At 45.3% G+C, this 17,057-nt stretch overlaps 1 protein-coding gene across 1 annotated transcript in view; it reads right to left on the bottom strand.

The window, feature by feature from the left end:
• Positions 1 to 973: 973 nt before the first annotated feature.
• Positions 974 to 17,057, bottom strand: part of LRP4 (LDL receptor related protein 4) — an 87,738-nt gene continuing 71,654 nt past the window's right edge. The window contains exons 20-38 of the mRNA XM_075501617.1: positions 16,700 to 16,901; positions 16,184 to 16,373; positions 15,798 to 15,929; positions 14,981 to 15,121; positions 14,168 to 14,254; positions 13,783 to 13,954; positions 13,537 to 13,699; positions 13,066 to 13,291; positions 11,372 to 11,675; positions 10,816 to 11,034; positions 10,372 to 10,506; positions 10,064 to 10,172; positions 9,592 to 9,736; positions 8,930 to 9,043; positions 8,498 to 8,621; positions 7,444 to 7,511; positions 6,730 to 6,817; positions 6,056 to 6,197; positions 974 to 4,272 (exon numbers count right to left, since the gene is read on the bottom strand). Coding sequence (XP_075357732.1) covers positions 3,937 to 4,272; positions 6,056 to 6,197; positions 6,730 to 6,817; positions 7,444 to 7,511; positions 8,498 to 8,621; positions 8,930 to 9,043; positions 9,592 to 9,736; positions 10,064 to 10,172; positions 10,372 to 10,506; positions 10,816 to 11,034; positions 11,372 to 11,675; positions 13,066 to 13,291; positions 13,537 to 13,699; positions 13,783 to 13,954; positions 14,168 to 14,254; positions 14,981 to 15,121; positions 15,798 to 15,929; positions 16,184 to 16,373; positions 16,700 to 16,901 — 3,097 coding nt within the window. The 3' untranslated portion in view covers positions 974 to 3,936. The remainder of the gene's footprint in view (positions 4,273 to 6,055; positions 6,198 to 6,729; positions 6,818 to 7,443; positions 7,512 to 8,497; positions 8,622 to 8,929; positions 9,044 to 9,591; positions 9,737 to 10,063; positions 10,173 to 10,371; positions 10,507 to 10,815; positions 11,035 to 11,371; positions 11,676 to 13,065; positions 13,292 to 13,536; positions 13,700 to 13,782; positions 13,955 to 14,167; positions 14,255 to 14,980; positions 15,122 to 15,797; positions 15,930 to 16,183; positions 16,374 to 16,699; positions 16,902 to 17,057) is intronic.

Below are 17,057 nucleotides of genomic sequence, written 5' to 3'. Positions count from 1 at the left end.
GGAATATCCCGTTAGAGGGGAAGGGGCTTTCTCTTCTTTAATATGATCAGTGAGTTTGCAAGCAGTAACTGTGTGTTCTTAGAGTACAGTGTGTTTTCTCTCCCTTGTTTTTTCACTTCTGCGGAAGCAAGCAATGGAGAAATTCTTAGGGGTGGAGAGAGACAGGAAAGTGCCATCAACACAACTGCAATTAATCTTACAGTGCCATCTCTCCCCACCACACTGTGTAAGCATCATCAATTTTTTAAAAAGTGAGGTGATTATATTTTTGCATGACCTCAGTGACATCACTTCTGCACTGTGCTTCAACTGTGAAATGAGCAGGAATAAAGCTAAAATATTTCAAATGTTCCTGGTACTTCTTTCATCAGAAAGGGACAGAATGGGGTACAAGATTAGCACCAGTACTGCAGTGTCAGTTATTACTGAATGTTTCCATTCATTATTCAGCCTTTTGCACTATTTAAAATCCTTGTATTAAAAAAAAGGCAACAGAATCTTGAACAAAATGCCTTACAGATAGAAAAGCAGCTCTTCTTCAGAGCTTTATTTTCCACTGGGCTGAGGCTTGAGACCACTACAGTCCTAATACTTTCCAAAAAGAGGAACAGCCTCTTCTGTTTTTGCCACGTTAAAATGTAACAAAAAGGAAAAAAAGCAAGGTGGGGTCAGAGTGAGAGGTATTATGTGTGCACAGAAATTTGCGAAAGTGAGTGAGCATGGATATTTGGCCCTTGATTCAAAGCCGTAGTGGCAGAAGAAGTGTGTTACAATCAGATTATCAAAAGAACCCAGATCCATTCCTACCTTCTTGCTCCTCTCAAATGAAGCAAAGTTGAGGTTCTGTGCAAACAGGTCTGGGAGCTCCTCTTTTGAAGGAGAGTCCAAATAACATGCATGATTCACAACCAAAAGCCAGGCAGAGTGGTTAAGAAAAGCTAAATTTATATTAAATTATCATCAACCCCTAAAATACTGAACACAATGGTTAAATAACTCCAGAAAGTCCAATGTCTCCAGTGAGTAACGTTAAAACCATTACACAGGAACACACGGAAATCACTGACGTTAGCTCGGGACAGACAGGAGAGAGGTTTGCTTTTTACATAGTAAATCAGTGCTCAAGAGATCATCCTCCAGTGGCCTTTCTACATTCTTAACATCCTAAGTGCAATGAGGGTCTTGTCTTCCCCAGAACGGGGAACCACGATGCACCCCCTAGGCAGCATCTCACTGGGGCTGTCTCTAGGAAGAAGAAACTAATTTCCGCCCACCTCACTGGTAGAGGAGAGGCTGTGGGACGTTTTGTTGCTCCTTTTCACCATAATCATTTGAGGAAGGGAGCAAAGAGCAGTTATGAATGGTTGTTAGGCTGGAGTGTGCAGGGTCCCTCTGAAGAAGCAGCAGAGAATATTTATCAAGGTGGAGATCACAAGCACCATGAGTTGTTGAAAAGACTGACTGGGTTTTCCTTTCCATTCTGCACTTGCGACTCGGACAGCGATTATTTTGACAGGCTGACTGAACCTCAAGTGACAGGTCTGGGCAGATGTTTCCCTTCACCCCTGTCCCACCTCCGGATTTTGGTGCACACTCACATAAGCTATTGGGGCAAAAAAAACCCAACCTCAAAACCCAAAGAAACCCTGCTCTCCTAGAAGTCAGAGCCTTCCTCCCCCATCCACCCACTCACTCCCAGCTCTGATGCCCCTGCCCATACACGTGGTTTCTGTTCAAATCGATTCTTCTGCCTATGCTTGAGCCCTCTGGTGTTGTCCCTGCATGAGGCAGCTTAGACAGGCAAGGTCCATGTCAGTGATATGCACTCCTTTCTCAGTTCCCAGTCGAGTCCACGCCTCAATCCAAAAGTGCCTCTGCCCAACAAAAACAATGCTTCCCAGGCTGGAGTCAATCAAATAAATAATTAAATAAAAATCTAATTAAAAAAAAAATCCCTCTGGGAGCAGGGAAGAGTCCCACATTAACACAGGGAAATTTCCAAGTCTTAGCTCCAGTTCATTTTCCACAGGAATATACACCAGTCAGCCCAATGGTGCAGTTATGGACAGTTTCAAGCCACCTAGCCAGGTCAAAGCTGCAACCTTCCCTTTTCTGCAAGCTACCTCTGCTGTAAAAAGTACAGCCAACCCCCTGGCAACTGTCATGTTTTTCAGGGGTAGCAGGACTGTTAGTATATGAACAAGGTTACAGCAGAGTAGGATGGATTTTCCTTTTTTTTACCAGCTGGAAAAATATTGCATGGGAGGTGCACCCTCCCCACACCTAAGCCATACCCCTAGTGTATGCTTTGCTCTCTTTACACCATGGGTGGGAATGTACTTGACCTCTTCCCAGGAGATAAAGAGGTTACAGAGTTTGCCGTGAAAATTCTTCACTGGGAAGTTCTGCTTCCAAGTATCTGGCTTAACACTCAATATTTTACCATGATAGTATCCATATGACTTGAGGGGTTAATATAAATCTCATTTTTGAAGAAGCATCAAGAGATACTTTCTCTGTCTTTTCTCCCTCTGAACAGATGACAAGAGAAGTCGAGAGAATATGAAAAGGTGGCAATAGTCCTGGGAAGCATGCAAGCCCCAGCTCCAGATGCTGCTGGGGTGTAACTGCAAGGGTAGGATTACACCCCCTAGAGGGTAGAGGCCTTGGAGGCCAGAGAACAACTGAAGCTCATGCAGCTGATGGGAAAAACGACTTTGCAAGGAGAGCTATTTAGTGGTAACAGAAGAGCTTAAAGTGCAATTCTATCTGATAAACAACTATATAAAATGGCCCTTACAGCTCCCTGATTATTGTCTCCTATTCTAGGTCAAATGGGCTCAGCCTAGTAATAAAGCAGTTCCTAACTGTCAGCACTGAGTATTCCCCTGGGAAAGACTTGACCTAGGAATTCTCTTTTCCCTCATTACGGTAATCAAAGGTCCTAAAGGCCAAGAGAACTGGGGACGTTGCAGAATTGGGACTGGTGGGGACTTAGCAAATTTTCTTTTTCTTATTTTATATATCAGTTATGCAAAGACAAGAGTAGAATTTAGGTCTTGCTGAGATCCATTTCCTCCCATTAGCTCTGTAGAGCTAAGAACAATACCAATCTCTTCTTTCCTCAAGTTCAGCACTCTGACTCCAGTACCCACAGGGAGCAGTTCTGAAAGGGCCATATGCTGACTCTTGTTTTTCCAGAGTAGAAACATGTTTTAACAGGAAAGAGGAGAACAGGAGCAGTGTCCACTGCCAGCAACAGACACAGTGCTCTGATCTGAGCATTCCTTAAAGTTTTTACTAGCAGATGGGAAAGTAAGAAGTGATGCCCTCATGAAGTGAGTCACGGCAACTGTGGTTACCCTCTTTATGCCCTTAAAAGGTGAGCTGATGCTGTGTCACTGTCCCCTTGAGCCCCAAAGTATACCTCATCTATTCCAAGACCTCTCTCAAGTCAGAGACCCCTCAACACAAAGCCTCAAAGAGTGCTGGTAGTGCTGGAATGACCAGGGGAACTTCTGTGACCAGGAGCTTAGCAATGAGGCAGCTCTGCTCTCTTCACGGGCATTGACCGTGAGCTGGACGGCACAGGACTTGCAGGTTGCCAGAGAACACAGAATCTGAACCAGATTCAGGCCAGAGGAGTCACTGCAAAAGTTAACGTGGCAGCTTCCAGGAAAAGGGAACATATAAATAAACCACAGACAGTGAAAATGAGCCAAAAGGGTCTCTGGGTTCCAACCCACCCATCCTCCCTCTCCAACCACAACAGCACAGCTGCCCCAGCTCCTTGCTGAAAGGCAGTCACAGTCTCTGGGCCCCTCGCAAGACAGGCTGGTCTCTGTGCCCTTCCTTGCCTAGCAGGCAGAGTCCTGTCTTTTTTTGTGCAGAGCAGAGGCTAGGGAGGGTACGAGCATTTCCAAAGTTGCATGTACTTTAGACCTCGCTCTCCGTGGAGGGCTTGCGTTGGTGTTTCCAGCCTGTGTCTGGGAGTGAGCCACGCCGTTCAGGAGTGGCTGCTGCTGTGTTAACACTGCTGCATTCAGACTGTTCTTCTTGTAGCAGCTGCTCAGTTTCGGTGTCATCCAGTGAACCAGAACTAGCCTGGATAGAGACCGTATCTGTCTTCATGCAGACATGGTCCCGGAGGATCCCTCCTCGGGAACTCCGAATCTGCTTAAGGTCATCCCACTCAGAATCATCACTGGATAAAAGGCATATCCCCTCCACAATCCTGATCTTCTCCTTGGTGTAGCTGTGGTCAGGACCAGTCTAGGGAGAAAACAGATGAATGAAAAAATCCAATACAGCTATGGAAAAATATGGCAAAGAGCAAAGCAGAGCTGGAATGTAGACAGTGAAGCAGACAAAAGGCTGGACCTCCATTTAGGCTAGGCTCTAAACAGCCACTAGCTTTGACTGTCACAATGGCAGAACCCATTCTAAGTTTCCCTTCAGTTCTTCACCACCCCCAGATGAATCCTCCCTGCAAGAGCTCTCATTCCAAACTCCAGGAGCCTTCAAATCACGGAAGGGGAATGAGGATGAGCTGGCTCTTCTAATTCAACTATATATATTCCCTGACAGCAGGGAGTAAGAACAACACTGAGCCTAAAAAGGAAGGAAAAAAAAAACCAAAATGGGAAGCAGGAACAGCCAGAAGACTTCATGACAAAAGTAGGCAGGGAATCAATTCTAGGTCTGCAATATCTTTATATCTGAGTCGTTCTAGATTTGCCTCTCAGGAAAGCACAGCTGGAATACCACTGTTGAGTCCGAGTCTCACAGTGATACAGGGGAAGGAGATTATAGGGAGACAACGGAAATGATCAGAGGCTAAAGGGACCACACTGAGATTAAAGTAGTGAAATCTGTATAACTTGGCTCACTGACAAATAAGGAGCATTAGAACATCTGATCTATCCCTGAGGAGAAAGTGGAGGGTGCAGGGAAATATACATTTAGGTATATCTAGGAGCACCAGAATTAAGAGAAAAGTGGAAAGTATTTATATTCCCAGATAAATAATCCTAGTTTATCCTTAGTAGATAAAGCTAAAATGGCAGGAAATTTTTGGAAATCTATTGGATAGCAGCTCTGAAAAACAAAGCCAGGAAAAACTCTCCTCTGCATAAGTCTTTCTGTGATCCCTGCTAGAGGAACTAAGTGATCTAACAGATTATCATAAATAGTCCTACAGAAATTACCTTTTTCAAAGCTCACACACTGAGTATGAGTAGCCAAAGCCAAGACCAAAGGATCTGCCACAGAAAATTACCTATACTTTCTTGACAGACAGTAGAGGTAGTTTAAGGACATAAAAGCGGGGAAAAAACCAAGAAAGAGCAATTAGTATGGGACAGTGTTTGAGCCACACAACAGAGCTTAAGTGAGGGAGGCAGGATCAAACACATAGAGTAGTGATACCTGACGTGAGGATGTGGACGGAAATCAGAAGAGGGAAGATGAGAAGCTATCTGAGTGATAAGAAAGCTTCTGAGGAGAAAAAAGAGGAGAAACTAAGTGCTGCAAGATATCATATCATGGAGCATCCTGTAGCACACAGCAAAGACCTCTGCAGGGCCTTTAAAATGCTCCATTGAATAAGGGCTCCAGTTCTCTCCCTATCCCACCCCTTCCAGGCAGCGCACAGCCAGGAGACATGTTCTTGTTACCAAACCTCTTCGGGCTGCCTGGTTCCCCTGGTTCCCCAAAGCAACCTTGGTGCAACGATTACTAACCAGGACTGTGTCCAGGGAAGACAATTCCCTTTGACTCCTGTACTTCGAGGGCCAGCACCCAATGCAAATGAAATACAACACACTGTGGGAATGGGGAAGAAGCAGAGAGCTGGAGACAGGTCTAATTCACTACAGCTCACTGGGGAAGAAGTGCTGCTGGTTAATCTCCATAGGATTCTGAGCAATTCACTGAAGCTGTCCTCCTATGTCCTAGAAGTAAATGCTGACAAGTTGCAACATTTTCACATACTAAGGCCTGTAATACTCAACAGCAGCTTGAGCTGGGCTCCCATATCCCTAGTAGCAGCTCTTACCTCTTTCTTATAGCACAACTGGTTGTACATGGTTGGTTTGGGAATCGCTTCAATCTTCACCTCCTGGGTAGATGTCCGATATGAGGGATTACTGTAAGTTAGGTTCCCCAAGCCAGGGTCCGTGAACTTGGACTTATTATGCCTAGAGGGAGAGAGCTGTCAGAAAAGACATAGGGCCCTACTGCCAGGATCCAAAATTCCTGAGTGCTCAGTGAGGGGAAAGCTCCAGCAATCTTCACTGTCCCTCAAAGAGAGAGAATGCTGGCTTCACCTGGCTCTTCAGCTACCAGTCCATTCACTAGGTACCACTACAGCAAGGCACTGCCATGTAACCACAAAAGTTATACTGGTGGTAACTGGTGAAGCTATCTGGCAGAAAGCACATGAGCTCACACATGTACTGAGATATGAATTATCTCACGCCCCTGTCCATAACTCAGAAGCTCTCTGCAGAAAATTTAGCCACTAAGGCTTCAAATAATAAAGTTGCATGCCCAACACTTCAAAGGCACAGGACTCAAACCTTGCAAATAAAATCATCAAGCACTGCTTCCAATGGAGAACAAAGGGATTGTAAATAACAATAAAGAAAGATGAGGTGCTTTCAGGAGCTTTCTTCTCTTACAACCCTAGATTTTACTATTGGCCAGGGGAGGGGGAAAAAGATCACTTACCTATATATAATTAACGCAGCAATAAGCAGCAAAATAAACAAGATGCTGAGAAGACCTCCAATAATGTAGCTGACATGCAGTCCTTCTCCTGAAAGTGAACAGCAAGGGTAATTTATGCACTTTCTTTAACTTCCACTGGGTAATACTGACCTTGGTGTAATGCCTAATACAGAGGTTATACACCATACACAAGTACGCAAAGTAAAATGTCAGCACACCAAGGTTTAGCAGAGGGTTTTGTTTGGCTTCATATGAAACCAAACATGATAACCCTTCCTCCCACACAGGCCCCAGCAAACCAAGGAGCATCAAGATCTTTGTAATGGGATTGGGTAAGGATGAGTTAGACCCCTTGCTGACAGGTTACTCCTGCAGCGGGAAACAATTACCCTAGTCAACCAGCCTCAACTAAACACAAAGGGACAGTGAAGAAGAGTATCATTAATGGGAGGAGCCCAATGGGTGAGGTATGGGATGAAAGAAAACAGAACTATTCTTCAGACCAAAGTGTCATTTGACAAAGTCCCCATATAGGCTAATGAATGTGTATGACTGATGTTCATCCTTAGACACACTTTGCTCTGCTCAGAGGGCATTTGAGTAATTCAAGTCTGAGTTTCAGAAATTTGAGTTTCAAACACTATGGACTGGAATGCCCTGGGCACATCTGGAGGAACAACCCTGGTGGAAAAGAGTTAAAGAAAAGGAACTCACCCATTGTTGCCAACACTGCCTCGTTGGCATGGGTACACAAGCCTCGCCTAGCATCTTTGTCAGAGCAGCTGAATGACAGAAGGACAGTTAGTTACTGAAAGTAGTACCAACAGCATCAAAGGTATCAAAAGACAGGATAGGACAGGCTAGCACTGATATCCCTTCCAATTCCAGTTCAACAACAGGAGAATTCCTTTCTCTTCTTCAGTATCCTTCTGTATCCAGAGGAGAGAGGACCGTATACATATATAGGGGTGTGTGCGTGTATATATCAATTATAGGTCTGCAATATCTTTATATCCGAGTCATTCTAGATCCACCTTTCAGGTAAATAGGTGCATGCATATATCTATCTATCAGAACACAAATTTCAGCATCAGTGCTGAAGCAAAAATCAGAACATCCTAGAGTCAGCACAATCTTTCTGTCCAATATATCGCACTCAACAGTGTGAAAGATGTGCCTTGTAAATAACCCAGTTATATATTATAGAACATACTTTTTTGCTGGGCAGTAGGATAGCAGGCTGTAGGGAATTAGCAGGAAAAGGTCTCTTAACTACCTCCATTGTAACTTAAATGTTAGAGCTGCAAAGGTTCTGTTTTGCCCCAAAAAAGCTATCCTTTTGTGGCCAGGGCAGAACTACTTCCTCAGATGTCTGGGTCAGGTCTGAGATGTCTCAGTGAATTAAAGCAACAGACTCTCCTCTCCTCCTCTCAGAAATAAAGTTCTCAAAATTAGGAGCTCCAAAATCAATCAAATGAATGACACGGTCTCAGGAGGAAGTGATAACTTCAGCACAGTCAGCCTAGACACACATTTCAATAGAACAGACAGAAAAATCTCTGCACCTCTTTCTTGCCAGCTCAACTGTGTTCTGCATTCTTTGTCAAAATGGTTTTCCCCATCATGAACATTAAGTCTGGAGCTAGAATAGCCTCTTTTGGTGAGGGAGAGGTACATTTGGATGACGACAACCAGAGGGGGCTCACATATTGCACCTTGCACAAGCTGTGACTTTCAGACCCCAATCCAAGAGAACAAGAGCACTTACTTTCCTTCCACTGCTTCCAGAGATGTGAGAGGTTTGGTTGTTGAGGTACCTACTCTGCCAGGTGGTGTCTGACTTCTCTCACTTACACTGGTGGGTTCAGGACCAGGGGGCACCACACCAGGAACTAGAACAACAGAGAAAAATAAGCAGGACCCCAACTTTATGGGACAGATTAACAAGTCTGGTAAGCTATAGAGAGTTTCTGAAATGGCCTATATGAGCAGCTTTCCCTTCTCAAACCCAGTCTGTCAGCAGAAAGGACAGAAGAAGGCTCTATTGCTCACAACCGCCTTACTTCCAGTATACGACTCTGCATAATTTTTTTTATACACTGGAGAGCTTCAGATGCTCTGGTTGCCACTGTCACTGCATAAGTAGTGGCAGTGGCTCACTTATGGAAGCTACTACCCAAGTGACACTTAGTAAACTCACTAGTAGAACAGGGCCGCCCATCTGGTTCGTCTGGACACGCACAGACAAAGTCAGAAGCCCTGGCAAAGCAGAGGTGAGTGCAGCCTCCATTGTTCACTCCGCAAGCATTAGTACCTGGAAAGAACAAGCAATTTTCTAAATATGTTGCAGATGACCAGGTAGGAGTTCAGAGCAACAACCTTTTTTCCTGCTCAGTGAGAGATACTTCCTAGAAATCCAGCAAGTTCCTATGCTCTGGCACATGCCCTTCATCTGACTGCTAAGAAAGTGATGACAATAGCCAGACACTGGTAGGATCAGGGCAGTCTTGAAAGGAAGGCACTGGAAATCATTAGACAGGAGCCCAGTCAACACAGCTGCACAGATTAAAAACCAAAAAGCTCCCATTCTTCTGTTGTCTTCACATTCTCTCATCACGACACAATGTCAGATGAACAACACAGAAAGTGACGTTTGCTAATCAAAGCTGTAAAAGAATGCTGTTAAGATGTACTTGACTGAAATGTCACAGGCAGACAAGGAATGTGCCCAGGGAAGATGTATTGACAGTTTGAGTATAAGAAAGGATGCCAAGCTCCCTTGACATCTACAGTAGCACAGTGGTTCCAGAGTTCTTTTTGTCTACAATTAGCATTTGCCTGAATCAAGGTCCTCCTATTTACCTGTCTGTCTCTGAGGAGACACCACAATGATATCCATCAGTCCCTCAACATTGGCTAGGACTGTCTCTTTGTTCCGCCCAGAGTATTTGTCCACTCTCTGGATGGATTTGGTTTGCCAGTCAGTCCAGTATATCCACCTATCCTGCTGCTCGGAGACAGCAAAGAAAAGTCACAGCCATTAGCATGTTTAGCCACGTAGACACAGGATACCCATAAAAAACACACTGCAGCAGCAGAAGGCCCCAAACAAAGGCCTTTTCAACCCCTTCCCCTCTTATCATAAAGAATATGACTGTCTACACCCTACAGGAGTTCAGAAGAACTTCCTTTGTTAGCTCCACAGAAGAGTTAAGTGCTATCCCCTCAGCCATCTTGGTTTCCCCAGACTATAACACTTCCCTGTCCCCAAGCTCCACTGTCCAAACTCATCAACACACCAGGGAGAACAGTGGCAGCAGGAAAATCTTCTTACCTGTGTCAGAGCAAAGGGATGTGACACCTGGCTGACCAACACTTGCCGTAGCTTCCCATTGAGATCACAACTCTCTATGCGATCAAGATGCGCATCCACCCAGTAAATCCTGGAGGAACAGGGAAAGAGGTGAGCTTCCATCTATACAATCCCTCTTTACTTTCTAGTCATTCGCTAGCCAAGATGGGTCAGACAAAAAAAACCAAACCCAAACCCACACTGCTACTCCAATAAACCAAGCTAAGAAGGCTAAAAAAATTCATTACATCCCTTAACTCTATGCAAGTATAAGAAAATCTTTCACTGACCTCCTGGTGTCATAATCCAAAGTCAATCCATTGGGCCATCCTAGGTCAGTGTTAATCAGGATTTTACGTTCAGAGCCATCCAGGTTTGCCCGTTCAATTTTAGCAATGTGACCCCAATCTGTCCAGAAGAGGTACCTGAAGAGATAAAAGGCAAGTGTAAGAAGAAAAGAGCATTTCATTTAGTCTAATGAAAGTTTTAGTTATGAATTAAACTGCCAGATTCTTCAGGTTCAAAAAAGATCTTGTGGTCTGTAGCTTGCTTCTCCCAGCTATCTGCCCAACCTTCAAATTCACTGTTGGCGCGATTACATCTGTCACTCAGAGTCAGCCCCTTGCTGGTACCTACAGATTCACATGGCACATCTCTTCTTCTTCCCACAACCTCCTCTTCCAATCTGCCTCTGCACAGCCCTTCTCCCTGCCCCACCAATACCCCATACCTACCCCTTCTTGGGAAAGACAGCAATGGCTCGCGGCTCATCCAGGCTGTTATTAATCAGCACTTTCCTGGAGCTTCCATCCAGTCTAGCTACTTCTATGGTATTGCGTCCTGTGTCTGTCCAGTAGAGGTTCCTGGCAACCCAGTCCACTGCCAGGCCATCTGTAGTCTTCAGACCCTGACCAATAACAGTTTCCATGTTGCTGCCATTCAGATCAGACCGCCTGGATGGAAATCAATGACAAATGGCAGTGAGGAACAGGTAGCTCCCGGAAAGCCTTCACATCTCCATGTGTGTTCCCCATCAGCCACAGGGCCACTTCATACTGCTACCTCCCTAATACCTTTTACCCCATAGTCTCCAGCAGGTTAAACACACCTTCAGCATTTAGTTCAGTGATACACATGATGCTGTGTACCGAAGACAAGGTGCAAATAGTGGTGTATTGCCAGCATCTCAGTCTCCCCAACTTATTGGCACACTCCACAGCTCACTGTGGCACAACCAGCACAAGTAGCTGGGTGACCTGGGCACTGGCCAAGCAGATGACTAGCACCCACCTGATGACATCAAGAAATACATCTGTGTAGTAAATCTTGCCATCCACACTATCATAGTCCAGAGAAATGACATTGTTCAGCTCAGGGACAGGTATGTGCACATCTGTGTGGTCACTGGTGTCCAGCGAGATACGACGGATGGAAGCACGGCTAGAGAAAAGTAGGTAGGTCTCTGGAGAAGAGTCACACGTCTGCTCATCTCTCTTCAGCTGGATGCCAGTGGGGCAGGCACAGGAGAAGCCAGTGGGGTGAGGCAAGCAAAGGTGGGAGCAGCCACCATTACGAACTCTACATTTATTGAAACCTTCAGAAATAGGGAAAGTAGAGTTTAAGGATCAGTGTGGTCCCACAGACCAAAGCTTTATTTTAAAGGCTACATACATGCACAACTTGCTAGCAGCTGAGTTCATCCTTACCATCCCAGCCTTGCTGGGAATCTACAGCCCTTCGTACAGAGACTGCCTCCCTCCCCTCCAAGATTCGTGGTGGGTATGGGCATGGTTGGGGCAAGGAGAACAGAAAGGCACAGAAGGGGAAGCATTAGGAGCAAAATCTTGACCTGCATTCCTTGCTAATCATAGTTTTCCCATGGAAAAAGGAACAGCCAAATGCTGATAGATTCACACAACTGCAGTTTAGCTTTATTATTGCTGCAAATGGTAATGCTGACAGAAAGATCCAACCCTGTGGGGAAGCAGTGTGACAATGCACCAGAGGCCAGGCTGACAAAGAAGCTTCTGTTTCAACTTAGCTGCACACAGTGGCAAGTAAACAAAGGCATCAGAGAAGCCTGCTGAAAGTGCCTGACATATTAGGGTCATCTCTTTTTTTTTTTAAAGTTGAGAAAAACCCAGCATACATTTATTAGGTGGGGATAAGCCCAGAAGACAGATGCAGGGAGTGGGAAGAAGACAACGGGGATATGACGGCTAGAGTTTTGGTTAGCTTTAAGTTATATTGTAAAGTTATACTGTCAAGAGTGATGTTCTGCTGTTAGTAGCCACAGGAGAAGCAGCACAGAGTTTTCTGTAGAAGTACGTATTGGGGAAATTCCACCAAAATGAAGCCACAGCACAAAGCAACAGTTCCCACTGAAGAGCAAAGAGGCAAGATGGCGTCGTATAGGCGCTGAAGAGTAACATAAGGAATCTGACTCTGGCACAGAATAGTTGGAGAGCATGATATATTAAAAGCAACTAAAGAAGCAGAGATTTTGTAGAGCAAAGTAGCAGACAGGAAGATGAAGTCTGAAATGGTTGGGAAAAAAATGACTAGAACTTGAAATAAGGTTTCAGCAACTAGCTGAAGAGGAATTAGTGCCTCTTGGAGCTAAAAAAGGGAAACTGTCCAATGCCAGCAGCCTCTGGTGAAGCCTAATAGGGCATGACTCATTCAGTCCTCCTAAGAAAGTGGCTCTGATGTGTGTGAGAATGAGGTTGTCAGTGTAATCCAGTGAAGGAAATGTGATGAAGGGAGTCAAAAGGCATGCAGCAATAAACAACACCAGACCTATGGAGCTGGGTAAACAGGTAGAAGTGCAAAAATAGTTAAACAAGAGGGAAGAAAAGCTGATTTTTGAGAAGTTACTCTATCACTCATGCTTTACACCAAAGGACTCTTTTCAATGACAGCTTTGAAGGGCTCCCCTAGTCACCACAGACACCTGCTAATTTGGGAGTAGCCTAGCAACTCACCCAGGGGCCGTGCCCTATCAACAGCTTGAATGTCCATGAGGCCAGGCAGGTTTGCCCTCACCAAGATGACATTGGCACCAGTGTCCTTGTCAGCCCTGTGAATGCTGCGAGTTTGCCAGTCAGTCCAGTAGATGTAAGAGTCCAGCAAAGTGAGGCCATAGGGATGTTGCACTGGAGACAGCAGGGTGCGGCGGTTAGCACCATTGAGATCTGCAGCCTCAATACGCTGAAGAAAGAAGTAAACATCAGCTCCACACTCAAAACACTGATCCCCTTGCTGGCAATTACTATATCAAGTGGGAAACAGAGCCTAAGCAAGTGACGTTATTCAAGTCCACCCTCCCCATAGCCCATACTCCCAGAAAAGCTTACACTCCCCTTGCTCTTTTGATAGCTTGCTCAAGAGCTTCAAAACAGCCTCCAGGCTAGCAAAGACCCAATGACAAACAATGCTGAAGAACAGAATCGGACCTCAGTGTGTGCATCAGCCCAGAGCAGCTGGGACCCAGCCTTATCCACTGCCAGTCCATTAGGCCAGCCCAGGTTGTTGCTGATCAACACCACACGTCCAGAGCCATCCATCCCAGAGCGTTCCAGCTTGGCATTCTCACCCCAGTCCGTCCAGTACATATACCTGGGGAAGAGCCAGCAAGTATTAGGGAAACAGAGATCAGAAGTCCTGTTCTAACCCCTAGATAGCCTCTTGACAACACTAACCCCATCTCATGGTATAAAGCTATTGCCCGAGGGCTGTCCAGGTTCTGCCAGACCAAGACTTTTCTCATGGAGCCATCAAGGTTCCCCACTTCAATCCGGTTTGTTCCTGTGTCTGTCCAATATATCTTCCTGCCAATAGCATCCACAGCCAGCCCATCTGTAGTCAACAGACCTGAGAAAACAGAAAGGTGTACTGGTCACTGCTCATCCTCCCAGCTTAGTCAGGAACTTCTGATATTCCCCTTGTGCACCTCATCAGACAGTTGCTTTAGGCTTTGCTTGCCCTTCCACCGAAAATTTAAAGATTATTCTACCAGGGTATCAGAGAATCTCTCTTTTCATGCTGCATGGAGGCGAGAGGCTTCCAGGCCAAAATCTCTCTTACCTGTAGTGATGATGTCCTCAAATTGTGAGCCATCAAGGGCAGCCCGGCTGATTTTCCGCAGTGTGCTGTCTGACCAGTAAACCTTTCCTGGGTGGAAGAAGAAAGAGAAACTTAAAAAAAGCCCACAACAAAACCAAACCAAAACAAACCCCAACAACCAAACAGCAAAATCCTTAAAAAACAGATCCAGGTCTCTGACTACTAGCTAAACCATTCAAAACAGATCTGACTGCACAGGAATACCAGCAGCATAAGACTATTAAGCTAGAGTGATAAAACAGTACAAATTACCTTGTTTCAATCCTCCCCAAAATATGTAGGTGCACTGGCACTCTGACCTTTACACAAGGCCAGAGAACACATAACTCATTATCAGCTAGTAGTAGAGAGTCCCACATCTGATTTCTCAAAATGTCCCAGAGGACAGCAATCGTATCATCTACCTTACTGTACAACAATGGGTTTACATCCAGCATAGCATCAGATGTTTAGCATACAGAAACAGCCAGAGTCTCAGCTCTACTGCTGTAAAAGGCTTCAGCAGGAGGAAAGCTTTCTTAAATCCAAAATGTACAGGAATCTCAGTCAATATAGCAGGCAGCTTTTTCCACAGAGTTGGTGTTCTCTGTTTTCCTATAAGGACATTCCTTTCCTGATTGGAAAAGAATATTTGCAGCACGTACTAGAAAAAAAAACCTACCCAAATTCACAACCTACAGCAAGATCTGTGCCTGGGTCTTTACTCAGACATTTAGATATGAAGTCACTTGTTGCCTTTCAAACAGACAGTCGGATACACTAAGAAGTTCAGACCTTCACGAGGATCCACTCCAATTGCAATGGTGTTCTTCATGGTGACATTGACTGAGACGACAACATCTGCAAAGTAGGGAATATCCAGAGAGACCATCCGGATGTCAGTCCTTCTGGCAAAGATCAGAAAGCTGGTCATTCCTGAAGAGAGTTGAAAATGGACAGATATAAGCAAGAAACAAGTTCAGTCAACTGTAGGCATCATTTATTGAACATTCTGGAGGTGACATCCACTTCAGTGGAAAAGGGGAAGTTCTCAGGCAGATCTTGGCTTATGGGGAGTCTGGGTACAAAAGCTTTACTGAGTGTTACTGAATGCTTCTTTACATCCAAGTTGAAAAGGAGTGCACTCATAGAAGAGTTACTTCTGCTAAGATGTGTAGGAAATGGGAATTAGAAGTCAGTTTCTTCCTGCTAAGGAGAAAAAGTGGATGTACCATGGCCTGAAGCCAAGTACCTTCCACAATCCCCAAAAAGAAGGTCCATGGGAGGAGTGTGTACAGACCTATTAAAGAATATAGCACCTTGTAGTTAAAAAAGAATCCATCCAAGATTAGGGCAAAAGTATGGGGAAAAATGTGACATCTGGTTTAGTTGCCCAACATAATTTCAAGAAAAACTTCTTCTGCATCAATCCACTTATCGGTAAGTTTCTTCATAGTAATTCCTACTCAAATTGAAGGTACAGGTATCAAATGAGTTTTTCAAGGGACAAAGGAGATAAGCACATAAAAGTGAATTTTATTATCTAATAAGGCAGGAGCAAAACGTAGCTGTGATACTAAACTGCAAGGAGGATCCTACAGAGAGGACTCACCAGGGGAGCAGGTCTTTCCATCAGATTGCAGGTTGATCCCAGTAGGGCAGGTACAGCTGTAACCTTTTGGAAGAGGTGCCAAAAGGCACAGGTGACTGCAGCCTCCATTGCTAACTTCACATGCTGTATGTACTATAGGAAAGAGGATGAGAAATCCATAAGCCAGTAGGCACAGGCACAAAAAAGGGGTGCAACAGCTCTAGAAATGCATTCTAGAATGCCCTTAAATACCAAGCCAAAAGTTATTTTCATGCTCTCATATTCCACCCAGAGACTTAAGGCATTGAGGGCTGACAAGATAGGTCAGCTCCTTGCAGGAGAGCTGTGCCACATACCAGAGCTTGAGCAAGCTCTCAGCTCAGTGTGGCTTGGGGCGAGCTCTGTACCTGGTGGCCTGTGCCGGTGGAAAACATGAATATCCATAAGATTCTCCAGATTGTCCTGCAGCGTTTCCCGAGCCTGCCCAGTCCTTCTATCTGCGCTCTGGATGCTTTTGGCCTGCCAGTCTGTCCAGTAGATTCTCTCGCCATAAAGAGTAAGTCCAAAGGGGTGAGGCAGATTGCTCCCAATCAGCACCTGGTCAGATTACCCCCAGCCCCCCCAAAAAACATTACTAAGAAGTCACTAAGGGGAAGAGGCTTCCTTTGCCCCCTCTCAACATCATAATGTACAGTCACAGCAAAAGGAGAGTGATGGGGCAAGTTAGCCCTCAAAAGGAGGTTCCCTCACACGCAATTTGCAACTGAAAGGGAGCTCTTCTCTCCCAGTGAAAGCAGTTCAGCATGTCTTGATTTGGAGATTTCACTTTCAACTGGAAAGAGAGGCAGGGGCCATCAGCACTCTGTGCTCTAGGACTTAAACCTCAGACTCCCAGACTCCCTCCTCAAAGATGGCTTCCTTACCTTCCTGTTGCTTCCATCCAGATTGGCATACTCGATGGTCTTCATGCCTGCGTCTGCCCAGTACAAGCGCTGTGACTCATAGTCAATTGCCAAGCCATTAGGCCATGTCAGGTTGGAGGAAATGATCACCAAGCGGTTTGAGGCATCCATACCAGCACGCTCAATTTTTGGGCTGGCTCCCCAGTCAGTCCAGTACATGAACCTGAACACAAGCACAGAGAGAAGTGATTGCCCACACTCCTTCACTGCCGCTATGGCCAGGCAGTGTTACAGACAAGCAAGAGAGCTTGGTGCCTTCAGGCCCCAGCAGGAAGCAGCATTAGACTAATATTGTACTCATGTCTAGCCTTGGGTTCTT

Source organism: Mycteria americana, chromosome 5 (assembly GCF_035582795.1).
Source record: "Mycteria americana isolate JAX WOST 10 ecotype Jacksonville Zoo and Gardens chromosome 5, USCA_MyAme_1.0, whole genome shotgun sequence".
NCBI classification, from domain to species: domain Eukaryota; kingdom Metazoa; phylum Chordata; class Aves; order Ciconiiformes; family Ciconiidae; genus Mycteria; species Mycteria americana.
Note: the sequence above shows the minus strand (reverse complement) of the source record. Positions and strands in the feature narration are given on the sequence as shown.